This window comes from Sceloporus occidentalis, unplaced genomic scaffold, assembly GCF_023333645.1.
Source record: "Sceloporus occidentalis isolate IW3139 unplaced genomic scaffold, rSceOcc1.0.p SCAF_1, whole genome shotgun sequence".
Lineage (NCBI taxonomy): Eukaryota > Metazoa > Chordata > Lepidosauria > Squamata > Phrynosomatidae > Sceloporus > Sceloporus occidentalis.
In genome coordinates, this window is record NW_028316981.1 from 241186499 (window position 1) to 241213796 (window position 27298).

General features: G+C 39.7%; 1 protein-coding gene across 12 annotated transcripts in view; it reads right to left on the reverse strand.

Annotated features, from left to right (window-relative positions):
- The window catches only part of CDC14B (cell division cycle 14B), a 66577-nt gene that overhangs the window by 18797 nt on the left and 20482 nt on the right, over positions 1 to 27298 (reverse strand). For all 12 annotated transcript variants that reach the window (XR_016277377.1, XR_016277375.1, XR_016277376.1 and 9 more), the window contains exons 3-10: positions 25736 to 25811; positions 23315 to 23407; positions 11227 to 11303; positions 7225 to 7291; positions 6393 to 6455; positions 5941 to 6028; positions 3307 to 3537; positions 1337 to 1475 (exon numbers count right to left, since the gene is read on the reverse strand). Coding sequence is in view for 8 of the 12 variants with exons in the window: in XM_089490994.1 (XP_089347120.1) it covers positions 1337 to 1475; positions 3307 to 3537; positions 5941 to 6028; positions 6393 to 6455; positions 7225 to 7291; positions 11227 to 11303; positions 23315 to 23407; positions 25736 to 25811 (834 nt within the window). In the remaining 4 variants the exon portion in view is untranslated. The remainder of the gene's footprint in view (positions 1 to 1336; positions 1476 to 3306; positions 3538 to 5940; positions 6029 to 6392; positions 6456 to 7224; positions 7292 to 11226; positions 11304 to 23314; positions 23408 to 25735; positions 25812 to 27298) is intronic.

Genomic DNA, 27298 nt, shown 5'->3' on the forward strand with positions numbered 1-27298 from the left:
CAAAGTGATAGGTCCTAGTAGGTTAGGACATCCCATGAAGCAAATCCCCCCAAAAGGTGTGCAGTTTGTTTAGACCCTCCCATTTGAATCAGATGTGACCAACATGCTGGTTCATTCACAAATCAGAAAAGACTTGCCTGAATGGAAGTTCTAGCTGCTAGATGCCAAACAAAGGTGGGAAAGAAGGAAGGAAGAATGAAGACATGATGGCATACATCTTGCTGTGTGGGATGATATGCAAAATCATACCCTCATATCAGGGTTAATATTAATTATGGTTTCCCTGATTCAGTGACATTAGTTAAAGGTCTACAGCAATTTTACAGCATTTAGGGTTGGTTAGTACCCCCATGTGCCTTTGAGATGATCACCAAGGCCTTCATCTTAGGGCCCTGGCACCCATGGGTGGGTTGGAGATCACTCTGAGACCACTTTTTCCGTAACTATTCATACCTCTGAGGTATGTCTGAAGTGACATGGGTCTCCCAGCATTGGTACTGATGTGGTTCCAGGTTTATGCTTGCTGCCCATTCCTGCACACACTTTCTCCTCTCACAGATTCAAGTTAATATTAACTGTTAAAATATGGCCTTATCTGAATTTCTTACATTCACGCCTCTGGTTGCATTCTTTAGACATCTAAAGGCCCTCTTTCTATCTTCAGCATAAGTCTATAAAGCACACCAGTATTAATGACTGGGTGGAAAGTATCAGAGAAACATACAGCTGTGACCAGATACTATTGACTGTAGATTGTTTGCACTGTAGCTTCTGATCAGTAGCTGGTTTACATTTCTAAAGTTCAACATATATTGCAGAAATAATCCAGTTTGGGACCACCTTAACTGCCCTGGCTTAGGGCTAGAGAATCCTGGGAATTGTAGTTTATTGTGGCACCAGAGGTCTCTGATAAAGGTGGCTAAATGTCTCACAAAACTACAGTTCCCAGAATTCCACTGCATTGAGCCATGGTAATTAAAGCAGTCTTAAAGTGGATTATTTCTGCAGTGTGTTTTGGACCAAAGTCATTTAATATATTACATAATATATGGTATCCAAGAAAGCAGAATGGTCATGAGAAATTTGTGTGAAACCAGGGCCCAAAGATAGTACACAGATTACAGCTCATTTCATTGCTGACTCAAATTACCAAAAATATGTCTTTATGTCTGCATCCACACTGCAGAAATAATCCAGTTTGACACTACTTTAACTGTCATAGTAAATATCTCAATAAAACTACAGTCTTCAGAAATGCATAGTACTGAGCCATGGCAGTTAATGTCAAATTGCATTATTTCTACAGTGTTGATGCAACCTGTGTTTCTGTACTTACTCTAATAAGAAGTGCTGCTGTGATCCAATCACAGAGCCAGGTCTACAAATCCTAATCCAAGCAATACATTCAGCAGCAGTCATTCTGTAATGCTTCATCATATAGCAGGCTATCAGGGTGCCAGTTCTGCCAAGTCCAGCTGCACAGAAGGAAACAGGTAATTACAGGCAGATCCTCATTCAAGCTTTTAAACAGGGGTGGGATTGAGAAGTGCATGCCCTCCAGATGTTGCTGGATAACAACTGCTCTCCACTCAAGCCAGCACTGAGGAACAACAGGAGATACAGCCCAAGAACATATTGAGCACTGCATATGTTACACTCCTGCTCTGAAAATGAAAAGCATTATCCCCCCCTTCCCCCCCCTGAATGTTGTTTCTCCAGGTAAACAAACAGGATACCTTAGGACAGTCCTTCAGAACAAGAATCTCCTGGCATCTCAGGCCACCTATTTGTGGCAGAGAGGCAGAGCAGTGACAGAAAACAAGCTTGGCCCACAGAAAATCTCGCAGTATTTACAATTACAGTGGAGCCTCGGGTTACGAAAGTAATCCGTTCCGCGGCCGCTTTCGTAACCCGAACGGCTTTCGCAAGCCGAATCCCCATAGCCGCTAATGGGGAAAAGCCGCGATTTGGTGTAAAATCGCGGCAAAAAGCACCAAAAGTTTTTTCGGGACCCGAAAAAAATTTCGTAACCCGGATCAATAATTTCCAATTGGATTTTTTCGGGTCCCGAAAAATTCGTAACCCGGGTATTTCGTATCCCGAGGTTCCACTGTACTGTAAAAGAATCAGGTGGCAGGTTTCGAGACAACCTGGAAAGCTGCTGTCTGAGTACAAACCAGATGGCTTAACAGTCTGATCATGTTTAAACAGTTTCCCATATCTTCACCATAAGCCTGTCCCCCATATCTTGTCTTGAATGTTCATCTCTTTTCCTGTAACTTTACAACACTCCTTATCATTACAAAACACATTTTTGATACCTTTTATAAAGAAGCAGCAGCAACCCAGGAACACAGATCTATGACTGCCTACGACTCTTCAGGTATCTCACCCCTGAATTGTCCTATCAGATCCCAGATACCAGCATCAAAAACCATATAAAACATTTTACATAAGTGGTTAATGTCATGGACCAAATTGTGTTTTCATATTGTATAATGTCCATTCCACTTCCATTACTGGAATCCATTAGAAATGCAACCCATTTAATTTGGGTCTTAGTCAGAAGGTCAGGATAACATATAGTGGATTCTGCCCAACTATGTTCATTGAAGTTTCTTCAGTCTATCAAGATTTCTGTGAATGAAGAAATAAATTTCTTCAAGTTTCTACATTCTTCTAGACCTCCCTTATGATTCCTCATTCTGTTTCAGAGGATGGTCCTCCATCTCTCTGGAGAAGATTTTAATAGCATGTTGAGGACTGTGTAGAGGAATCAGAGAAGACCAGAGATGTCCAAATTTATTTCTTTGAAAAGTCTGCAATCAGCCATTTCCTTTTCCTAACTTAATAATATTTCTTTGGTAGTGTATGACAGGAACTGCCTGCATCTTTTTTTATTTATTTACAATCAGTTTCTGCAGGTAATTTGGACTGAACATTAATGCCACAGAACAATGGAGTCCACTGAAATACAGACTCTAAGCAGAATATTTAGAAGCCTCCTGATAACATTTCGCAAGCTTTACCTAAGACAGAGATAGATAACTGCCAAAGACCTATGGGGAGGGGGCTCCACTGCCCCCTCCCCCTAGGTCTTTGGTGGGCCACATCTTCCCCTTCCCTCTCCAATAACTTCCATTTTTAAAAAAGAGAATTTAAGTCTGGTTAATCTTATTAATGATGCAACTTGGAACACTACTCAAGTGGCCAGGTCTAATGAATTATCACCTCTGTTTATATAAGAAACTAATTATAACTGATAAAATAGTAGACATCATTGACTTCAACTAATCATTTCTATACCTTTGCAGTGAACTGCTATAGCACCTTCAACATTTTCACAAATATTTAGGAACATTTGGACGATGGTATCACTAGGAATACTTCCATCAGCAAAAAAGAGATCATAGTGTTCAAAGCCTCCATCTCTAAACCTTTTTGCATCATAGACTCTCTTATTTAGGCGGATTACAGTGGTAATATTATGTTTTCTGAAGTAGGGAAAATAAGCTTCAGGAGCGTGATGCGGATAACCTGGAAGAAAGGAAACAGAGGGAGGGGGAGGGATTTAATAGCAGTATAAATTATAACTAGTAGACCACCATAAACATTTTTTTCTTTTCAAATGTGGATTTTTTCTTTAAGCATGCAAAGACCTTTTGTTCAGGTCAGCTTGTGGAAATTAACTGGTCACTAAGGAAGAGCTTTTAACTAGTGGATGTTGAATTTTTATTAGCTTTCAATCCAACTATATTTTATTATTGACCAAAAAACTGTTGGTGTTCTTAATCCAAACTAGGAAAATGGTGTGAAGATGATTATAATACCTAAAAAAAACTTTTGGAACTTCGTGCCTGCATAATGAATCAACTGTACAAATATTTTGATATTTTCCTGGTCCCAAAAACTCCTTTCCTCTGGTTTTTGCAACAGTGTGGGGGCACTCCTGGACTGATGTGTGAGGACAGTTTTGTCTCCCCACTCTCACTGGGCTGGCAGCCTCATTCTCTCCATCATTCCACCAAGTTATGCCAGTGCAGCATTATGCTACGCTGGTTTTCAGCAGATTCTTGGCCTTAATCCTTTAGCTGTGCTTTAATATAATAAAGTGTTTTAATATAATAAAATAATGTATGTGTTTCCTCCAACTGTATTCCTTTGAGTTAACTTTCTTGTGAGTTACTTTTGAGTCCTGGCTGCTTAGAGAACGGCATAGTATAAGTGATGACGAGTAGTCCTATTTTCTTTGTCCCAACTGTCTTTCTTTTAAACTGGGGAGGGGAACTCACAGCCAGTTCAGAAGGGGGGGGGAGTTGCCATGGAGGTCACACACAGTTCCCTAAGGACATTTGAAGCCCACAGTATCCTGATTTTTTTTTAGATTTTTTTTAATTCTCTCCATCCTCTGGGGAGCCTGAGGAGCACTTTTACCATGTTTGGACCACCTGCCATTTTAGGCTCATGAATGCCCTTTTTGTCAACCAGGAAGTAAACCACAAGTTTACTGATTGAAAGAAGAAGAAAAAAAGATGCTTCTGGTCTAAAACAGCCTGGGAGCCCTCATGATACGGAAAATTTCCCTGCATGGCCCCTAGAGGGCACATGTGACCTTTTTTTCCTATGTGTGTTCTTAAAATTCAGTGGGCCCTCAGTACAAATTTTGGTATGTGTGAATTAGAGCAACTTACCTGCGACTAACTGCAGCCATGCTGAGAAACAGTCCCAGGTCAGTAGCAGAGGCTGTGGCAGCAAGGCTCAGGAACCAGGCAGGCATTCTTCCTGATTCGGATTCAGCTATTTCTTCAAAGGACACATGTGGTGGTTGGTGTGTTCACAGCAGGAAGAATGCATGCCTAGAGCTTGGTGCTTGCTGCCACTGCCACTGGTTCCCTCATCTTGACTGGTGGAAGTCAATCATACTATGAAACATCAGCCAGAATTTAAGCCCCTTCCTCACTCCCTTTGTCACCTTCCCACCACCAAGCCTCAGCCAGAATTTTAAAACCCTTCCTGCCAATCGACTTCTCTACCTCACTCCTTCTGCTAACCCTTTGCTTCTCTGTTAATATTTCTGCAAGGTGGATCTACAGGAAAGAAGTTTAAATTCTGGCTGAGGCTTCATTGTGGGAAAGGGAAAGAGGAAGGGGTTTAAATTCTGGCTTGGGCTTCATAGTGGGATTATCTTTCATCAGCCAAAGGTGGGAACAGCAGCATATCCCTATACCAGGTGCACATTCTTTGTGCTTCCTGCTGGAAGCATGCCAGCTGCTGCTTTTGCCTTTTGAAGGAAAGAGTAGAATCACCACAACTAAAGCAAGAAAAATACCTGGTGCCTGGGCCTTTTCACTACAGCCTCTGCTACTGCCCTGCAACCACTTCTTAACCAGGCTGCAATCAATTGCAGTTAATTTAAAATTTTAAATACTGACTTGAGCATCCATGTTTCTTTGGTACTTGCAGATACTAAGGGTCCACTGTAAAATGTTCTGAAGGATGTGATTTCCAGGGTCCCACGGAAGGCCAATGCAACCCTGGCAATTGTCCAGCCCATCTGCTGACTCTTTAAACAGTCCATGGAAGTCTGCAATCAATTCTCATCCCATGCCACACTTCCAGAGACTGTGCTGAAGAGAAACTTCACTATCTCCCCTTGATCATTTGAGAGAGTGGGGATTCCCTCCCTGGCTTTGTTCATCTCCTTCTTCTCCATTTAAGGATGGGAAGCAAAGCTGGCCAAGCTATCACCTGGTACCTGCAAGCACCACCTGGCAGTAGTTCACTCATCTCACACACACTGGAGAAGGAGGAGGAATGAAGCTGGGTCCTGGTCATGCCCCCTGACATCATACTGCCAAATAAGCAGCTGTACTGGGAGGAGAATTCTGCCTCCATATCTGACTGCCTTTCCTCAACCTCACTTGCTTGGTATAAACATACCATTTTCAGTTCTGCTTCTTGAATGAGGTCCACTGAAGGCAAGAAATTTTTTTGGTATTATCCAATTGAAGTCTCCATTTTCTGCTCTCTGTCAAGAAAAACAAATTAACTGTTTAGTTCTCCCCTAAAGTATTCCTGACATCTATTGCATTCACTTCAGTGAACAAAGTGAAGATGACAAGGAATGCTGATGTAAGGTCTAGCAGTTTAAGAATGTGTAATTTCAATTTCATCTGGAATAATAAAACCACATGCTCTCACACTGTCATGCGACAGCTTTAAGTGTATTGAAACATCTTTTTGTTATTTACCTTACTTTCCTTGAATCCACATATTTAGATATAGACTATCTTGAAAACAGAAAAAATCAAGAGCTATAAGTAATGCATGCCAATTTTATACAAAGTCTTAGTAGTAATTAATTAATAATCATCAAATAGAATTTTACTTACCTCATAATGTTCATATTCATCTACATCAAATGTATTGAAATCAAGGAAGCCATACTGCAATGCCTAATAAACCATAAAGGAGGGAATTAAACTTGTAGGAGTCTTGTAGAATGATTAAACATGTCTCATTTTACCTGTAATCAATATATTATGTTTCCAGTCTGAACTAAAACTCATGGCCTAAATAGTATTAATTAATCCTAAATTGAGCAGACCCAACTGAATCAACTGGGTCACCATTAAACAAGTGATTCAGTGGGTCTGTTCCACATGAGACAAACTAATCCATAGCATTCAGGCTTATGTATAATACTTTACACATATGTGAGATAATATACATAAAAGCATTTTGAAAAAATACTATACAGTATAGTGTCTTACTCTTATTTGACTTTCTACATTTTGCTGCTATTTTTGTTGTTGTTGTTTTTCATTATTCCATTAAACTATTGATGTGACTTCTGAAGTTAATGGGTTGCTCCACAGGGGAGCAGTGGAATTAAGAGTATTTTCTTTTCCATGTGAAAATGCCCTCTGGATCTTGTTTAGATCCAGCTAATAAATTGTCCTGACTTACCTCTTTCTTAATTTACAATTTTCTCATTTAGTAGCATTTTAAATTTATAACTGTTTGGACTTCTGTACAAGGCTTGGAATGAAGTAAATAGCAGGAGAGGCAAATCCTTTTGCCATCCAGATTTTTTGTTCTATAGCTCCCATAGCCCCACCTAGCATGACTATGGAAGTTATAGTCAAACCATCTTAAAACCCAAAGGTCCGTAATTCCTGAAGTACAGACTTCCAGATCAGAAAAAACAGGAATTTTACTAACCTTATTTATTGCGTGGAAGCAGTCAAGCAGTGTTAGATTAAAACTGCAGGTACCGAAGGCAGCATCCCTATAAGCAACAAATATTCATCTCAAACTTCAGATTTAATTTGTTCATTTTGTAACAAAAAAGTCAATGAGAACATAAAGAATTATAAACAGGTAAAATGAACTTTATAGTCAACCTGTTGGTAAATGCTGTCATAAGTAACTAATGTTGCTGATTTGTTTCCTTTTGTCTTATCTTTTTGTAACTGAACACTGGTGCACATATAGTCAAACAGCCCTCATTCACATAAAAGGAAAAAAGAAAACGGTTTCTATAAATAAGTAACACTGAATTTAATTCTGACAGTTCAAATAATTTCATCTTCCTAGGCAAAAGTTTCCCGATCTGGCTACAATATAACTTATTCAGTATTTTCTGTTCAACAGCAGAGAGTTACATGTGGAATAAAAAGACACTTAAACATTTTCCTATTTCGATTAGGGAAAAAATGTTGGTGATATTTTTGAACAACTGGGAGTCTCTGGTTGATATTTTTGCAGAAAATGGAAATAATATGTTAACTGTAAGGGTTGATAATTAATAAGTTTGATTAAGTGATTACACACAAACACACACACACAATTGGAGAAGCGAGACTTTGGTACTAAGAATTATAACCATCTTGAAGAAAGCCAGGAAGCATTGTAAATATTTGTTTCTTTAATTCTTTGTTTATTCTTTTTCTTTTCTTCCTTCTTTTTTGTTTTTTCTAAATTTTAAAAATTCTTTTTCTTTTCTTCTTTTTCTTCCATTCTATTTTGTTTTTGTTCTGCATCTTGGTGTTAATGGTTTTCTTTTGTGTTTTTAATGTACAGTGTGCCTGTGTTATAGGCGGGTGTGCTTTACGCGGACTTGAGCATATGCGCTCAAGTTGCGGGGAGCGCACGTGGCACAAGGGGCGGCACATCCCATTCAAATGAATGGGATGCACACCCGTGGCGCCCTGCGCGCTCCCGCGCCACTGTGCACAAGCCCTGTTCAAATGAATGGGGCTCCAGCATAGGCAGAATTCACCTTACGTGGAGGGGTCTGGGATGGATCCCCCACGTAAGGCAAGGGCCCACTGTAAGTTAAATGTATTTAACAAAAGAGGATGAAAAAAAAACTATTTCCCAATTTTACAGAATTCTGTTAATTGCTGGCGGTGCAGTGGTTAAATGCCTGTACTGCAGCCACTCACTCAAAACCATAAGATTGAGAGTTCAACTAGCCAGGATTTAAGCATCCTTCCAAGGTCACTAAAATGAGTACCCAGGTTGTTGGGGGCAATTAGCTTACAGTTGTAAACAGCAGCTTAGACACTGCTAGTTCGGATGACGCAGTATATAAATGAAGCTGTTTGTTTGTTGTTTGCCTTTGAATCAGCCTTTGGAGCACATGCTCTGCATGCAGAGGTCCCAAGTTCAGTCTCAGGACCTCAACGTAGGGAACGATCTGAAATCCTTGAGAACTACTACCCAATGAAGCAGCTAGTACTGAGCTAGATGGATCTGTCTTGGTGTGAGGCAACTTCTTATGTTCTTATAATTCCAACATTTGCTTTTTTGCTATTTATCACAAAGGCTGGAGGTTGTCACAAACCTGGAAAGGGGAGGGGACAAATGGAGAATGGCAAGGATGATAAGCAGTATGGAAAACAAAACATATGAGAAAAGGTTGGATGAATTTGGGCATGTTCAGCTTGGTGAAGAGAAGATCAAAAAGTGATAGGACTGCACTTTTTATACCTCAAGGGCTGTCCCATAGAGGAGGGGCAGGCCTGTTTCCTGCTGATCCAGAGGATAGGACCAGGTTTACTGTTTTCTGAACATTAAAAGGAACCTCTTCACAGTAAGAGCAGTTCAGCAATGGAACCAATTGCCTAGAGAAGTGGTGGGAATTCCTTCTCTGGATATTTTCAAAAAGGGGATAAACAGGTACTTTAGCTGAAGATCATACATTGTGAAGGAGGGTTGGAGTCAATAGGCCATGTGGCCCCTTCCAACTCTGATTCTATGAAAAAAGAATTCATAAAAGATGTGCAATTTTAACGGTCTCTCACTGTGATTGCTATTATTAACGTTATAAAATAATAAACGTCTTCTCAGAGGTGGTGTGAACAACCATAAAGTGTACCAGACCTCTCTAGCAGAAAATGTCAAGTACCGCATCCAACTACAGATCCCAGGTCTCCACAAGAAGCAGCCAAGGCAGTTAAAATGGTTGTCACTCCTGTGAAGGTGTAGTGCAGATACATGCTAAGAAATGAACACTAGGAGGGGCTGCAGAACTTAAGACACCGAGGACTTGAGGATTATGGTTAGAAATATCTGGCTCAACAATATCTTATCTACAAACTAGGAGAGAAATAAAAGAGGGTACAGTTTGGGGTACTATCATTAGTCCCATCTGGACATTCACTCCATGGCATTAACAATCACACAGAGCAGGAAAATGACATTGTGCTCAGCACTTCCACAATGTCCATACATGATCTGTTGGTGTTTGTGTGGTGCACGTACATGCAAGTGTGCCTGTGCATGCACAAATCTGACCCCTGAACTAATAGAATGCCTGCCTGCCACCAGGCAGGCTTTTGCTCTGGTTCTTAATATCCAAGAATGAACATGTGCATAGGACTATTAAGAGGTGGGAAGCCAGAGGCAGCTTAGCTTAAGTACCAGAGGCAACTTAGCTTATACCCAGTGGCATATTTAAATACATAACTTTACCAACTCTGATATTAAGCTTGTCAGCCAACCATTACCAAACAAACAAAACTCCCTAATTTGAAAGCATGTGACTGTACCACTGAGGAGAAAAGTATTCTTCCCTCTTTGATTTAAAAATTGTTTTTATAGCGCCTTTTCATAGTGTGTGTGTGTGTGTGTGTGTTCGCACACACACACACACACACACACACACAGGGCACGGAGGAACCCATGTACACACAAGGAAAGTCAAATGGCTACCATGTATGCCCACTGCCCCTCGTAATATGTCCAGCAACACAGCTCCGTTCCAGTGGGGAGAACTAGTCTTCCTCCCTGACTTAAACCCATGCTTGAAAAGAGGAAGACATAGGAGGGGAGGAGGCACTCCTTGAAGAGTCTTGTTTTAACAGACTCTTTGGTTTCAGAAGACTAATTTACAGAGCAGCCCAACACCCCTGCTATTCCTAATCAATTGTTGCAGAGCCAGGTAGCAGCCCTTTAAGGAAGCAAAGGTTCTTCAAAGGCACCAAAAGCAGGAACAGGTTGGCTTGTCTTTTGTTGTTATTTGCTGTTGACTTTAACTTACAGTGACCCTATGAATGAGAGACCTTCAAGATCCTTGGTCCTCAACTGCCTTACTCAGGTCTTGTAAACTCAGCACTGTGGCTTCCTTGATCAAATCAATCCATCTGCAGTCTCACCTCCCACTTCTCCTTCTAGCTAGCCTAAGTAAAACCTTAAAAAGGCCATTGCACTTCTCCATTGAAATGTGAGAGCCATTTATGTAAAGAAGTTTCAGATGCCTCCTTGTTCAAGCTTAAAAAATGCACAACTCTGTGAAATCATGAGCTGTATGAGCATAGTGCCAGTATTGAATCCTGGCCTTAATTAAATTACTGTTTTGATGACAGCTGTCTTAAAATCATCACAGACAATGCAGAATATACATTATTTCTTTCCTGAAGACTAACAGATTAAGTCCTGCTTTAGATTTACTATCATATTGTATGGGTTAGCATCCCAGGTACACTGTATAAAAACATTTCATCATTGCAAATTGCATGGCAGTCTCTCATCAGCCTTCCATTAGAATTTTTTTTTTTCATTTTTAAGGATTGTAGGAACTAAACTTCACAGATTACAGATTAAAAAAATATAAATCTGCCAAATGGTCAGGGAATCAGTGTTTCCTTGCCATAAAAAAAAATCCTTAAAAATAAAAGTCTAAAAGCATGGATGGTTTGAATACATGTTTTTATTTACCTGAAAGGAAGATATGACACATTTCCCGATAATAAGTTCCTGTACACAGTTTCTGGAGACTCTCTCAGATATATTATCTATTTCAGAAAGAAAAGGGAAGGGGAATATTCATATTTTAATTGCAAGATAAAATTCTCCATTCCCCCAACAAATTTACTCCCCAAACAAATTTACAGCAGAAGAAAGGTTAACATGCTTACAGTAATATAGGGGGCTGTATGAACATAATAACACAGTGGTCAACATGTAGCCAGTAATAAGTTCAATGGAACTAAAGGAAGAAGACATTACATATAATTTAAATATTTCTCAGGCTCCAGAAAGTGTTAGTAAAATAGAACTGCAATGCAAAATTAAATACCTATTCAAAGATGTTATTTAAAAAAAATCTACAAGCTGTAAAACTGGCCCAAGAAATGTCCAGAATACATTTATTAAGTTAATGAATAGGCTTGGTCAAATCAGACTTCTGGAATGTAATAATCAAGCATATTTTCTATTGGCAGAACTATCTGAGCACCATTTTGCACACACTTTTATCAAGGGGCATAGTGCCAATGTGGAAAACACACCATATCCATACTATCCATTGGGCCAAGTGCTACAGTCAGCCTCCACTCCATCAGTTACATACATATTACTTGCTTTATAATGTAGTAAACAATAGACTTTGGGGATGGTTTCACATTACACAATTATAGCCCTGTGATTCCATGGTTTAACTGCCATGGTTTCATCCTACAGAAACTGGGCATTGTAATTTAGGGCACAGTTTTTAGAATTTTTGGTCATATTGCTATAATGTCTCACCAAACTACAAAACCCAGGAATCCACAGGATGTAGCTATGGCAGTTAAAGAGGAATAATAGAGTTATAATTGAGTACTGTGAAAGAGCCCTTCACAATTTAACACTAACTTTATTGAAGACACAGACACTGGAATATTAACATCTTACTCAGTAATACCATAACAATATATTATTACTGTAACACTTTTTAAACACATAGACTGGCATTACATATTGCAGTTATGGATTTGTAATCTACAGTTACAGATCTATAATTCTTCTGTATTTAAGGCTGTCTTATGTAACACTATGTAAATCCTTCCAGCCCACCTTAACAGCTAGCTGCTATATTGGGTGAAAGAGGTCTGTCCAGTTGCTATGGGGAGCAAGGATTGTGTTTCCAGTCGCCTATCACCAGCATGCCAGGCTGTGACAATCAGAAGCAGTACCACTATCACAAAACTTTGCTGCAGCCTCACTTGCTGGTGGGGGCAAATGGGTGGAAACGTCTTTCTCCTTTCATCCCAATCAGCAGCTGAACAGACCTCCTCCACATCAGGTTGCTGGCTGTTAAAATGTGGGGGGCAGGCCAGGAGATATTAGTTATGCATAGGTAACTAAGGAGCCAATACAGAAGATTGATATAAATAATTTAGAATTTAAGATGATCTGCAGCTATATGCCCACATTTAAAAAAGATGAACACAGGAAATATATACTTCATAAACTTCAGCACCTGTTGATTCGTAGTTAGTATAAGAATATTCTAACATACAGAAACTATATGCCAGATCTTTTAACTGTGCAATCAGTTGCTCCAAACAACAATATTCTCCTAGTAGGCTAAATAAAGGCCACAATTATTTCAGTGGCTTCAAGTCTTGATTATTCAATAAGTGTTCCCAAGACAATATAGCTGTACACAAAAGTAATTATCTATTACATGGACTGATGTGGTAGGCCATGTTTAAAGAATGTTCAAGTCCTGTTTTAATTAACAGATGCTATACTCAGGGGCACAACAAGCTATTACTATTCATCTTGAAGGTGCAAATCACTTGATGTGGATCAATATAGACAATGTACAATAACAATAATAATTAATAATTTGTTTTATTTATATACCGCTATTCCAAAGATCATAGTGGTGAACAGCAAGTAAGCTAATTAGGAAGTAAGCTAATTTGCCCCCAACAGTCTGGGTACTCATTTTAGCGCCCTCGGAAGGATGCAAGCCTGAGTCGAGCTTGGGCCCTTTTGCTGGTCTTGAACTCGCAACCTTGTGGTTTTGAGTGAATGGCTGCAGTACAGGCATTTAACCACTGCGCCACCCCCCAAAAACCTAGAAATTAGGGTCTATGCTGCAGGGAGGGAGGAGTGTGAACCAGCGAGTTACTGGAAAATGCTGCTGTTAACAGTCTGACTCATAAGGCACCCTTATGTAAAACAAAAATACTACAGTAGAAACAGTCCAGTAGAACTATATTCAAAGTGTGTATGCACAGGGTACAAAGGTTCAATGTTTGTGTGTATAGTGGACACCAAGTTCTTGTACACTTAATAAAATAACATAAAATGACCACCTCCTAACAAAAACAATCTGTATAATAGAAAAGCTGTAAGGGCAGCATATAGAGATAGTAGAAGAAAACCCATTTCTCATATCTCTGAAAACCAGCTTTCCAAGTAAATGAAAGAAGTTAATATTTCCACCATTATCTATATATCCAAGATTGTCTTGTTACCTTACTCCAAGAGAACAGGGAAGGTTCGGTATTCTAAGTATACCACCACACTCCTTCAATGTGGTGTCTGTGGTGGCTGTTCTTGCTTATCGTTCCAGAACTCAAATATGGACTTTAAATGCTTGAGCATGTTTTATTTGCTATATGGGAGATGTGGACAACTTGTGGCCCTCCAAATATCGGTGAGCTGCCATTCCAACCAACCTTATCCAGCATAGCATGCTGGAGGATAATAGAGATAATAGAGATTGCAACCAAAGAACATCTGGAGGCTCATAAACTGCTCATCTATATCACAAAGAATGCCACAGCCTGTCATTTATGCAGCTGAAAGGGGCACCAGTATTACACTGATCATCTCCATCCCTTCCATGGTAAAAGCAAATAATCTGAATGTAACACATATGAATATTCAAAGACAATTAACTGTCATTTTCTTCCATCAGAAGTAAGAAAAACAAAGCAGTTGCTGAGAACTGCTGTGTTTACCAGGTTGGATAAATGAAGATGACTATTGGAAAAAAGACTGTCTCCCTAGAGACAGAAAAAGCAGTTACCCAGCCTTGCCACTTTTTTCAACCACAGAAATACAGCATTCCTATTGGGCAGATGGGTCTTACTCTTTGAGATAGTGGTTTCTTTGATTATTTATTAAGCCAACCAATGCTTTCATTAAAACACTTTAACATTCTTAAATCTACTAGGAAAACAAAATGGAAATCCATGATGATCTGTAAGTACAATTTTAAATCAATAATTATGCCTTCTACAAGAAACAATTTAATTTCTAACATAAAGAAAGAAGACAATTAGTTGTAAAACAGAGTTTAGTATTTGCAAATTACATAATTAAATAGAAAGGAAAAGATTTCTAGGATAACTGAAAAACAAGCTGCCAAATATTTAATATAATGCTACTTTTTCTATTTAGGAAAAAAAAAACCCACAAAGATATTTCATCCTATTTTTTGTTATTACATGGGATTCCCATAGGTCTCTTCTGTGTACTGATGAAGTCCACAATTACTAAATTTCAACAATGCTTTAGCAAAGAATTCTTCTGGGTCATTTGCTGGATTAACTGTAAATCTATGTTCTCTTGCAAAGGATCCTATAGCACCTTTGAGACTAACTGAAAGAATTTGGTAGCATAAGTTTTCATAGGCTAAGAGCTGAAACAGATGGCTTGGTAAATCCAGCTTCTGGGCAGCTTGGGAGCATGGTGTTTACATGCTGCATGCTCCCAAGCTGTTTAGAAGTCATCCTTGCCAATCAGATGTGTCTGGCTTCACAATGCTCTGGGGCATAGCGTTTACACCGGGAAGCCAGTTTGGGGCTGTGGCGGGGCAGGAAAAGCTAGCTTTTTGCTTACCCAAATAGGAGCGGATCTTTTTTACTCCTGTTTGGGCTGGCTCTGCAGTGGAGTGGGGCTGCGGTTTCCAGTTGCTGCAGTGCCACATGGCTTCATGCCCCCAGTCTGTTGTTTCTGAGCAGTCTGTTTCACCCCTAAGGCTACTTAATCAGATGCATGATGTTCTCATCAGATCAGATGTTCTTTTATGCAGCTAATATTATTTTCCAAATCAGCTACAAATACATAAACACATTACTTACTTTTAGACTCAGTTATGTTTTAAAAATGGCACTGGATCAACCCACACTGCAAAGAAATACAGTTGTCCCTCGACATTTCTAGCTTTGACACTCATAGTTTCAATTATTTGTGAGGTTAAATGGAGAGTGGAATTAAAAATTAAATCAGATGGCTTGTAGTCAAGTGTGAGAGACAGAGCTGTGAAACGGAGGGGCTGTGTAGACAGCCCTGAATGGGTGGCCTCCAGTCACCCCTTTTACAGCCAGATTGGGGCTGCAGCAACCGCACACCACGGCCCCAATCTGGCCTTTGCAGGTCACAAAAAAGAGCCGCAAAAAGCGGCTCCTTTTTGCACCCTTCAAAGGGCACAATAGCCATGGTGCCATGTTTTTACGGCGCTCCTTTGGCATTGCATTGTGCAGATGTAGCACCAGAGGAGTGCTGTGATGCTGCATGCCTTGTGGAGCGTCATGCGGTGTCATGCTGCCCTGGGAGCAGAGTCAGGGCATGCGTCATGTGGATGCTATGCCCCGACTCCACCCCCAAGCTGGCCTTTAAGGCCAGTCTGCACAGGGTCTAAATGTATACAGTGGAACCTCGCCATACGCGCGCTTGCCATACACGGCCTTGAGCATACGCGCTCAAGCCGTGGCGCGCGCACGGGGCAGAAGGGGCGGCGCGTCCCATTCAATTGAATGGGCGTGCGCCCGTTGCGCCCCGCGCCGCCGCACACGAGCCCCATTGTTTACAATGGGGCTCGAGCATAGGCAGAAATCGCCATACGCGGCGGGATCCGGAACGGATCCCGCCGCGTATGGCGAGGTTCCACTGTATTTTAATATTGGTGGTGGCGGAACCAAGCCCCATATGTGTCCAATGAATTCTTTCTTTGCTTTAAGAACAACACACCATCCCTCCATATGATTTATAATAGGGGGAAAGACCATGGAAAGAGGAGGGAAGTAATTAGAAATCACTATCCGAAGCCAGGGCAGAAACATAACTTAGAATTAAAGTCAAGAGAAACCTTCTCAACTATTCAAAAAAAGTGAAAGTCACTAATGTACAAGAGGAAGCAAATACTGAGACCTAATGAATGTTTATGAGGATAACAATATCATTGCCACAGAAACATGAAACGGCAATATCTGAAATATATAACCAAAGAGGAAGAGAGAATTATAGAAAACAGAACACAACACGAGCTGCTTACAATTTGGAAAAAGAGAGGTTTTTCACATTTTGAATGATGAGAACGCTAGGAAAGCCCACATATACACCACACATGAAATACACAGCTCACATTACTTCCCATGCATTAACCTAGAAATTGAAATTCACTTTGTCACATATTTAATTTCACCTATAGCTGAAACTTCTAATTGAGATGTTAAAATATGTGAATGTTACATCAGAGATGATGGTCTTGCTTCAGCAGCTCCATCTAAAATAAAACTGAATCAAGAAATGTTGGGAAACTGAACCTAGAAAGAATTTTAAAGCTGTGGGAACACCACAAGAGGTGAACGAAACTGCTTACCCTGAAGGGAGAAGATGAGAAAATAAAGTACACAGAGATGAATCCTGGAGAAGATGACCTGAATAACAGCAAGGACCCAAGAAGGGTGGCCCTCCAAAAGGACATTATTAGTTCCAAGCCTGAGAAAAAGAAAGACTGTTACTAAGTTAATGCAGGATTGGGAAGGAAGAGCTGAAACTGAAGCAGAAGGCAGGAAGGAAAGACAAGATACATAGAAATTCATTCTGATTTAAAGCAGACAAACAGACACAAGGAGAAAGAACATTTCTCTTGTAACCCTTGAAATGTTAGACAGGACCAAAAATATCCACCACAGATGTCATCTCAAAATATCATGTTAGTTTGCTAACATGAAGCACTGTCAATTTCTTTCTAACACAGGTCTTCCTTTTGAAGTTCGGTATATACTCATGTATAAGTCTAGAAATTTTACTTTAAAAATTGACTACAAAAACCTGGGTTGACTTATCCATGGGTCAATATAAGTAACTCTTACCAAAAAATGAGCCATCCTTTTTTCTGAGTAGAATGGTGAAAGGTGGGATTTAGTCCCTCCTGGGAGCACCTAAAATAGCAATAGCAAGTACATTTCTAGGCCACTTATCAGTGCATTTAAGCACCCCCTAAGCAGTTTACAAAGTGTAAGCTAATTGCCCCCAACAATTTGGGTACTCATTTTAGCGACCTTGGAAGAATGCAAACCTGAGTCAAGCTTCAACCCTTCGCTGGTATTGAACTCGCAACCATATGGTTTGTGAGTGAGTGGCTACAGTACAGACATTTAACTACTGTGCCACCAGGACAATTGAAAGCAGCACTGACCCCCTCAACTCTCTCCTCTGCAGCACTACTTGTGACCTTTTTGAATCCCTAGGTGGGTATATGGTGGTGGTAGCTCTAAGAGGAATTGGGCTTTCAAGGCTCTGAATAAGTCATTTGTGTATGTTGGTCAGCTTTTCTGGGTTAAAATCAGGCAAAGTTTTCCCATGAAAGTTAAAGTTTTCTCATGAAAGCTAACCTACAGCCTTAACAGACCGGCACTAGACACTGGCCTCGGGGTAGAGTGGGACTGTGGTGATCGCCCACCGCCCACCCCAACTCTGCTCCCAAGCCACCCACCTGACCAGATGGCGGGCGGTGTCACACCATGTACACACGCTGCACAAAAGAAGTGGTGAAAAGCCACCGCTGTAGCTGCTAGAGCACCCTTTCTGTGCCGCAAAAAGGAGCTGCTTTTTGCACCTTCTTTTTGTGCCATGGAAAGGCCACATTGGAGCAGCAGCATGTAATTGCAATGGCCCTGATCCAGCAAAGAACTGGGTGGCTGCAGGCCACTCCAAAGGGGCAGTCTCTTGAGCCCCATAGTCACCATTTTCATTGCTTTGCCTTTTTTTATATAAAAAAATTATATGTTGCTTTGCCTTTTCATCTTTTTGAAATGTGTGCAATTTCTTAGTCCTGCTTGTGACTGGTCACCTCCCGCACACATTGCACAGCCACTATCTACACCACAGTTCCCCTCTCATCCACCCAGCCTTTAGTGTAAGCAGAGTTATACTTGCCAGAATTTTGTAAGTTCACTGGCATCATTTTTCTTTGTTTTGTTCTTTACATCCTTTGCTACATCCCCCCTAAGTTTTACCTTTGGCCCTTGACTTATCAATTTCAAAATCCATAATTTTGGCCCCAAAACCTGCCCTAAACTTATACATGAGGTCAACTTATAGTCGGGTATATGTAGTAAGGCACACCTTTTGCATTAATTTTTAATCAAGCAAAATAAAAACGATGACACCTTATTTCAGAATATTACTTTTCCTTAGTATTTCTTTTCCTATTCCAGGAGCATAACCCTAGTCTATACCCTCTGATTTACGTAACACTGATATGTAAGAAACATCACTATTTTATACAGATGATTAGTAGCAAATTACTATCATAATGCAGATAACCTATCTAATAATTGGTTTCCGGTTCAAAGACTTCTTTCATTGCAAAAATTTAGGTCCCTAGAGAGTCACCTCTGATACATTATGTTACAAGATTGCTTCTGTAAACTTTCATTGAAAGAGTCAAGAAAGAATACAGTCTGATAGGAAGAGATAATTGGAACAAAACACATCACTTACGAAGAGTAACAATATACATAAAATGAAAATTATTATGCTTCACAGTCATTGTGGGACAAAGGACCAGCATGTTCTCTGCCTTAAATTTATTTTCTCAAATCAATCTAAATATGGATATAATAAACAGTACTCCAGTTCTCAAACCTTCATGATCTAAAGTTCTATATGGCAACTGGAGTGGTACAGGTTTGTAAAATCCAGTCTGGAAGCAATCCAGAAGTGAGCCACCCTGTTAAGTACTTAAAATCCACCATATTTAACTTTTTCTGGATTATGGCTTCACTTGCCTTAAAGTGTTGATTCTGTCCACAAATGTATTTATTCCTAAATTAAAAACTGTGCAAATAGTATTCAGCATTTTATATTTGCAATGGTGTTGAATGGTGTATAATTATAAAACATGCAGTACTATATGTTGTTATTTACTATCTACTATTTATGTTAGATGTATTCTGACATAAAAAGCTCACAGTAACAATACTGTTTAATATTTAATACATTCATGAAGGCATATAACAGATTTTAATACCTCCACAAAGGCATGTGCCATCTGGGTTTTGGGGATGGTAATGGAGAGATATCAAAATACTGTAACAGAAGCCAAATACAAATTCTTACAATACATTTTTAACATTAGTCCTCCTACTGTTATGGGGTATGTGTGAAAGCTACTGGACATGATATTCTATGCTCCTGTAGCCATTATAATTTGTAATAGCATTACAAACTTGAAATTTTAAGAATTATTTAGTTCTGTGCAAAAAAAGCACTATAAAATGCCTAACATTTAGAACAATCAAAATTAGAAAAACGGTGTTAATACATTTAAAGTTCTCATTTGCCAAGAGTTTTCTTTAAAAAGAATGTACAAAACATTAAATTGTTATGCTGCATGATATTTTCATACTACAAAGAGAATGTCCATGTATTTCTGATCCTATTAAGAATTACGTTGTCTAGAATAAATGTCTGATTTCTTCCAAACAGGGCCACTCTGCTGCAACTAAAATACATAATGCTATATTGGCTGGAACAAAAAAGTATTCCAGTGCCAAAGGGCAATAAATTGGGGGGGGGGGGTTGTCCTGGGGGTGCTTTGTTAGTTTGTTTTAAAAATAACCTTTACCTAGGAAATGGTTAAAATATGGGTGATTACTTTAACCCTACTCTAATGGGAATGCCAAATAATACCTACATGGTAGATCTTGTTGTGCATGGGCTCTGCAGATCTCTTGGGCTAAAAAGTCCTGGAGGTTAATACCTCTTTTAAACCTACTCACGATTTTCAAGATAACTTCTATAAAATCTTGCCAGCACATAATAGCCAATATCAGTTCTTAGCTAGCAGGTCTTCAGCACTGGGCAGTATTATATATTTCCACATGAAATACAAGCATATGTCACTTCTTCCAGAAAGTATTACCATTCCGCAGCTGCAAAAATGGTTTTGCAAAATGACAACACTGAGGATGTTTCCATGCTACAGGGCAAGTCATGGAGCACCAGATCTCAGGCATAAAAAACAGACAACTGACTCTTTAGTTTATTTAGTGATCAAACTACACTGGAGTTACTGACCAAACTGCCCCTCACTATTGTTATATATCACAGGTACAGATGTGCAGGTGCAAGGTGTAATTGCTAACTTAGTCCATGGATTAAAAACAAGGAACAGTTTCGCAACTTTTCAATGAAATAAATTTGAACAGATAATCATACTTGTTTAACTGATTACTCAATTAAACATAAAACCATAAATTAAAAATTTAAAAAAATATTTCCACTAGAGGCTGCATTTATATGTCACAGACACAACCTTTTAAGAAGAGGCTTTCCTCAAATGTACAAAAGAAAAAGAGATGCTTCTTTAGTTTTCATATGAATTAAAACTATTTTTTTTAAAATGTGTTGCTCATTCAGTAAATGGCATCCTTCTGCTTAGTTGAAAGATCCTTCACTGAATAAGCCAACAAACCTGACTAAATGTTCTAACACTTAACAGTATTAAAAGAACATGGCCACATAGCCCGAAAAACCCACAAAAAGTATTAAAAGAATTGCATAGGGAAGCCACAACTGCAATACTGCAAGAACAGGAGCACACATAGTCCCATCCACACACCTGCCGGCACTAACCTCTGCATGCAACAACATGATGAACCTGTATGGGTATGGCTTAGTAAGTAGACAGAACTGAGAAAAATCATGTTCATGCCAATGTCTGATAAGCACATAACATGATATTAGGATTATAGATCTCTCTACAGAAATTTTCTTCATCCTGTACCTCAGATACTACATACTAGTTTAAACTGAAATAGAAGTTGGACCCATGACATGGCTTCCAAGAACAGTTGGTTAATCCAATTGAAACATACAAAGTGGCTCATGTCTTCTGAAGTACAAGAAGTAGAAGAAATAATTATTGTGGCCCCAGATTTCAGTTTATGAATGTATCAAAACAGTTTGGTTTTTTTAAAGTAAACATATCACATAGAAAGGATCTTAAGTATGAAAAAAACCCCTCCACAATTAAATATTCAACTGAGGTCATAAGCACCCCTGGGCTCTTTGTGAGGAAGGGCTCAAAACCAAATAAAACGATGTGATTGGAGCAACAAAGCAGCAACCCAAGGATCACTGCTGCTATTAAAATCAGTTATTAAACTTTTAGTCTTCAACAGTGAACCCTTTTCAAACTCTCGCCTACTACTGCATATTGCCAATAAAGTAAAATAAAATAAAATATTGAAACATGGCTAAAATGAGTGAGTCCTAAAATTCATTTCACACTCTTCTCCTTGAGCTAAACTCCCCCCCCCCCAAAAAAAAAAAAGGTTGAGAAAGAATTCAACAGACAAGTAGCTTGTTCCTTCTTCACCACCCTCCATCATTACTGGGCACTTGGGGTACTTGTAGAAGATGTGTTTTTGATGTACAAATTAAAACTGATCCATAAATAGGTTGTTAATATCAGACTGAAATCCAAAACAAGAGTACTTGAAGCACCACACCATCAGAATCCGATGGACTTGATTCAGAAAAAAACACAATTAGGACAAGATTGGACTAATTAGGACTAATGTGAAAGGTACCATTGTTTCTTTTTGAGAAATCCAATGTCAGAGAAGGTTGGTCATCTACTCTAAAAATGTATGTTGTCCACTTATGGGGCCTGTTGGCATTTGTGTTTTACTGATGTCACCACTGTTCTGCTATGGCTTGGCAAAATAGGCAATGATGAACAAGATTCCCTTTAGGAAAGTTTGGGACTCTACAGACTATCCTTAAGGGGCAGTGGGGCACCACCCCTTTCCTAGTTGGATCGGGGCCGCGGCAACCTCACACTGTGGCCCAATCCAGGCTTTGGAGGGCACAAAAAGGAACTATAAAAAGCAGCTCCTTTTTGTGCTCTCCAAAGGGCACCATAGCTGCGACGGCGGACCAGCACGTGGCATCATGGCACCCTGGGGGCATCGTCACAGCGTGCATCATCAGGATGCTGCACCCCAACTCTGCCCATAGGCCAGCCTTTCAGGATGGTATGTAAAGAGCCTTTATCTACTATTACTTATCACAGCCATGAAAACCATCACTCATTCAATTCTATAACTTCATCACCACCATGGAACAGTCTGGATCCCAGGATTTTATGGAAGAGTTTGATCTATTTGATGCTCAATGGGAGGGAAGTGTAGAATAAAATTTCACAATACAACACCAAGAGAACACTCTCCTCCAAGTAAGATCCACTTTCCATAAGTACAGAATAAATCACATCTATGAATCTAAGAAAATGGCCTATGGCAGGTGTGTCTTTCTAGATGTTATTGGATTGCAACTCTCAGGATTCCTCATCACTAGCTATACTTGTTAGGGTTAATGGAAACATATGGAAAACTACATTTTACTCATTTCTGATCTACAGTAAAGTTCTGCAGTGAAGCAATGCTAACATTCCTCTACCTCACAAATAAGGTATCCCCCCAATCTGTTTGTTTACATCATTCTCATAAGCTGGGCCCACTCCATTGCAACTGTGTGGCTTTTGTTTTTAAGCTTTGCAGCTTTACACCATTTCTATGAAAACCATTCTGATGAAAGACAAAACAGTAGAGTTTTTTTACCATACAAATGTGTGCCTTTTCATAAACTGGGGACAAGAATACAGAAACTACAAGGTAATAGATTGTTGAATGCAATTCCCACACTACAAGAAAATCACAGGATTATGGTCTTCTCCATTTGAAATTAAATATTAAAATATTTACACAATAAGTGCAATACTTACACAGTAACAGCCTATAAGGAAGGCTGCATTGGCTTGTTTTTTCTGATCAAAACCAGCATAATGAACAATCTTCTTCCTTAACATGGTAAAGGACTGTATGAAGAAATGAATAATGTTACAAGTTGATTCCTTAGATTCTGAAAGTGGCACGAAGTAATGAACTCTAATAGTCCATCCTATGCAAACAGAGAATACAGGCAATATGTGTTTATACTACATTTATGACAGAACATGTACTGCTTCATTGTTAATACCTTCTATAAAAAGGGCCAACACTGGATCCCACTATGGTTAATATGGAAGTAGCAATTCAAGGGAGTGGGGGAGAAATACATGAGTTAGATGTGATGGCCAAAGTAAGGATGGGCCACTTGAGGTCAGTGGCCTTCACTGCCCCATTCCCATTCTCCCAAATGCTATTTTCTTATTCCCAAATGCCTCCTAAAAGGCATGGAGACAATCTGGTTGTGTTTTGGGGGGGTGGCAGATGGTGGGCCATTTTAAGCCTAGGAGAGGCTTGGAAAGGTCTTTTTGTTTGGAAGAAAGGCTTCTACAGGGTCTAAAATGGTTGAGGTAGGGGGCAATGTGGCAAAACGGCTCCTTCTGCACCCAAGAGGGTGAATTTGAGGATAAAATGAGGTGGTATACTTTCTCCACTTCAATCTAAAATAATTTTTTAAGTTGACAGTATGCTTAAATGTTTGAGTTAGGTGCAGAAAGCCTATTAAAAAGATATTACTATGTGCAGAGCAATTTCCTAAGTTTTGCTATTTTGGAAGTGTCTTCAGTAAACTTTAATTGTGCTTTGGTAATGTGAAATTTCACATTTCAAAGATTCAATAAATATTTACTGTTGAGAGGGCAAGCTAACACACACAACACAAATTAACACTGACTGTGCTATATACCTGAGGATAAGCCTCAACAAAAACATATACAGTACACTCCAAACACTGAAAAATAATTACTACAAGAGTTCTGAAGAGTAATATGAATGCGAGGACTCAAGAGTCAGACTGCATTCAACATGCTACAACCAATGTCCCATATTAAATCATGAAACCCAGATGTAAACTGTATTAGAACATCATGGCAAGCAAAGCTTTCAAATTCTGTGACTACTATTAAATGCTGACTGACAAATTTCAGATTTCACCTCTACTTTATTAACCTGTTTCAGATCTGACCAATAGGCCATTTACATTTCCTATAATATTAGGCATACTTGTGTTAAATAATCTGAAAATGTATGAAAAGGCCTGGGATTTTGATTTAGAGTTCACTTAGAGTTATTGTCACAGCATCTTCAAATAGTCAACATAACTCTCATACTGCTACATATTAACATAGCTCCAAATATTATCATCTGTCAATTTAAGGCAACTCCATGATTTTCATAGGGTTTTCTTAAGCAAGGAATACTCAGAGGTGGGTTTGTTTTTTTTACAGTTTCTTCCTCTGAAATACAGCCTACAGCACCTGGTATTTGCTGGCACTCCCAACCAAGTATTAAACAAGGCAGACTCTGGTTATCTTCCAAGATCTGAATGAACCTGATGCCTTTAGGGTACATTTAGGCAGTACATACTAGTAATTAGTATTTGCAAAAGTAATATGTTCAATATTAGTGACTACAGATATTCTGCAAATACTTGAAAATAATTAGTTAGTTATTTCATAATTCTGTTAGTAGTTACATCTGATCAATTTACAATAAAGAACAAAGAAACAAATTTCAGATTTATGGGGGAAAGAATGAGAACAAGTATAATGGTTAGGTATGTATTCAACCTTCAGAAGAAACCACAAAACTGATTTTCTTTCCAGCAGTCATTTTGTTTCTACTGTACAGTATTTTTCAAAGCAATAATAGGGCCTGCAGTACGACTGTAAGGGTATGTTTATCATAAAGAACCAATATTTCATTCAAACCATTGTTGGGACATTTTTATTTACATATGGAAGATGCGCTTCTGTGCCCTAAAGCTCTCAACATTTGGAAGGTTGCCAGAACAGTAAATTCCTGGGAGGGGTTTCTACACCAGATAATATTTCCTAATAAGTTTTCTTTGTTCCTATCATCGAGACATTAAGCTCCATGGTTCTGCATGTCTTGGCTTTTCCTCCTTTAACCATTAGCCACAGAATGAATGCCCAGTTCTTAATACTTAAAAATAAAAGCAAATAAGTTCCACCACATTATTCTTTCTCAAGTTTCTGCCACATATATCCAATGTGCACCAGACTATTATCAAGAACATGCACACATACCCATATACTGTAGATACTGTTCAAGTATGAACCAAAAAAAACCCCAATATACAGATAGACCATCTGAATTAACAATATTTATTTTTCAACATTTTATAAAGGAACGTGATCCAGAAGACTTTAAATATTAAATTTACAAAGACATTTTACCTTCAACTTTTTATTTAGCTTGCAACAGTATCTGTAAATCATTGCCAGATTCAGTGGCCCAAAATCTGCATAGAAGCTTAAAGAAGGGGTGGAAAAGAAAGGAAAAATGTGATTAAATTACGATCTTTGCAGAAATGAATGTTCAAAGAACCACATTCCTTCCCACAGCACTGTTTGCATTACAATAAACAAGATGTTATAGCTGGCATATTGTTTTTTAAAATTCCCTTCTGAACTTCCGTGGAAATATACTGCAGTTCTTGGTGGAAAAACAATTATATAAGCCTTAACTCAGCACTGCAGCATCTACTAGATCAAAATGTTCACAAATGCTAAAATCATTTTTTGGAAACTGAAATAAAATATCTTTCAGAAAACTGTTTTCTTACTGCCTTAAGAAAACTGTTTGAAAGGTAACACAAAAATTATAAACCTTGTAAACACTTCTGAGTTTCCATTGTAAAACTTCTCACTTGCAAATTACAAAATATACTGATGGTGATTAATCCGGTAAAGCACACGCAAAAGAAATGCAAAAAGGTAACAGATTAAGCTGGGTGTGGAGAACTTTTGTTCTAAGGGGCAAAGTGGCCATGCAGGGACAGAGGCAAAAGAATCCCATGGAGGACGTTGCCTGTTGGCCCATGCTCTGGATTCAACTCCTTTCAACAAAGAGAATAAGTACACAGAACAGTAACTTATGCAGAAGCAAAGTGCAGAGGGGCATGCATGAAGCCCTTACATGGCAAAATATATTCATGTGTAGCAGCGCTTCCTTAGACATTTGTATTAAACACAAGTATGTCAGTGGAGAAAGCCAGGGTGGTACAGTGGGCCCAGGACACCCCGTGGATAACAAACTCCATGGATGCTCAAGTCCCATTAAATACAATGGAAGTAAAATGGTATCCCTTATATAAAATGACAAGTTTGCTTTTCGGAATATATATAATATTGTCAAGTTGTGGATGGTTGAATCCATGGATAGAAAATCTGTGAACACAGAGCATATAGGGCAGGGGTCGGCAACCTCCGGCCCGCGGGCCGAATGCGGCCCGCGGAGGCCGTTGGAGCGGCCCCCGACTGCTGCTGCCGCCGCCGCTACTTTTTACAGCTCTGGGCGCCACCATTTTTTCGTCCAAAATGGCGGCGAAGTCTAGCGCGACCTTCTCTGAGGTCGCGTGAGACTTCGCCGCCATTTTGGACGAAAAAATGGCGGCGCCCAGAGGCGAAGTCTCGCGCGACCACAGAAAAGGTTGCGCGAGACTTCGGCCTCCAGGAGGCCCGCTGCAGCTGCCGGAGCCCTCGAATAGGGCTCAGACGGCAGCAGCAGGCCTCTGGGAGGCCGGGGCCGTCGCTGGCGGGAGGGCTGCCAGAACCAAGGAGCCTCGCTGTAGCGAAGCCTCCTTGGCCCTGGCCGGCTCTCTCCGCCGGCGGGAGGGCTGCCAGAGCCAAGGAGCCCCTCTGCAGCGAGGTCTCCTTGGCCCTGGCTGGCTCTCCCCGCCGGCAGGAGGGCTGCCAGAGCCAAGGAGCCCCTCTGCAGCGAGGTCTCCTTGGCCCTGG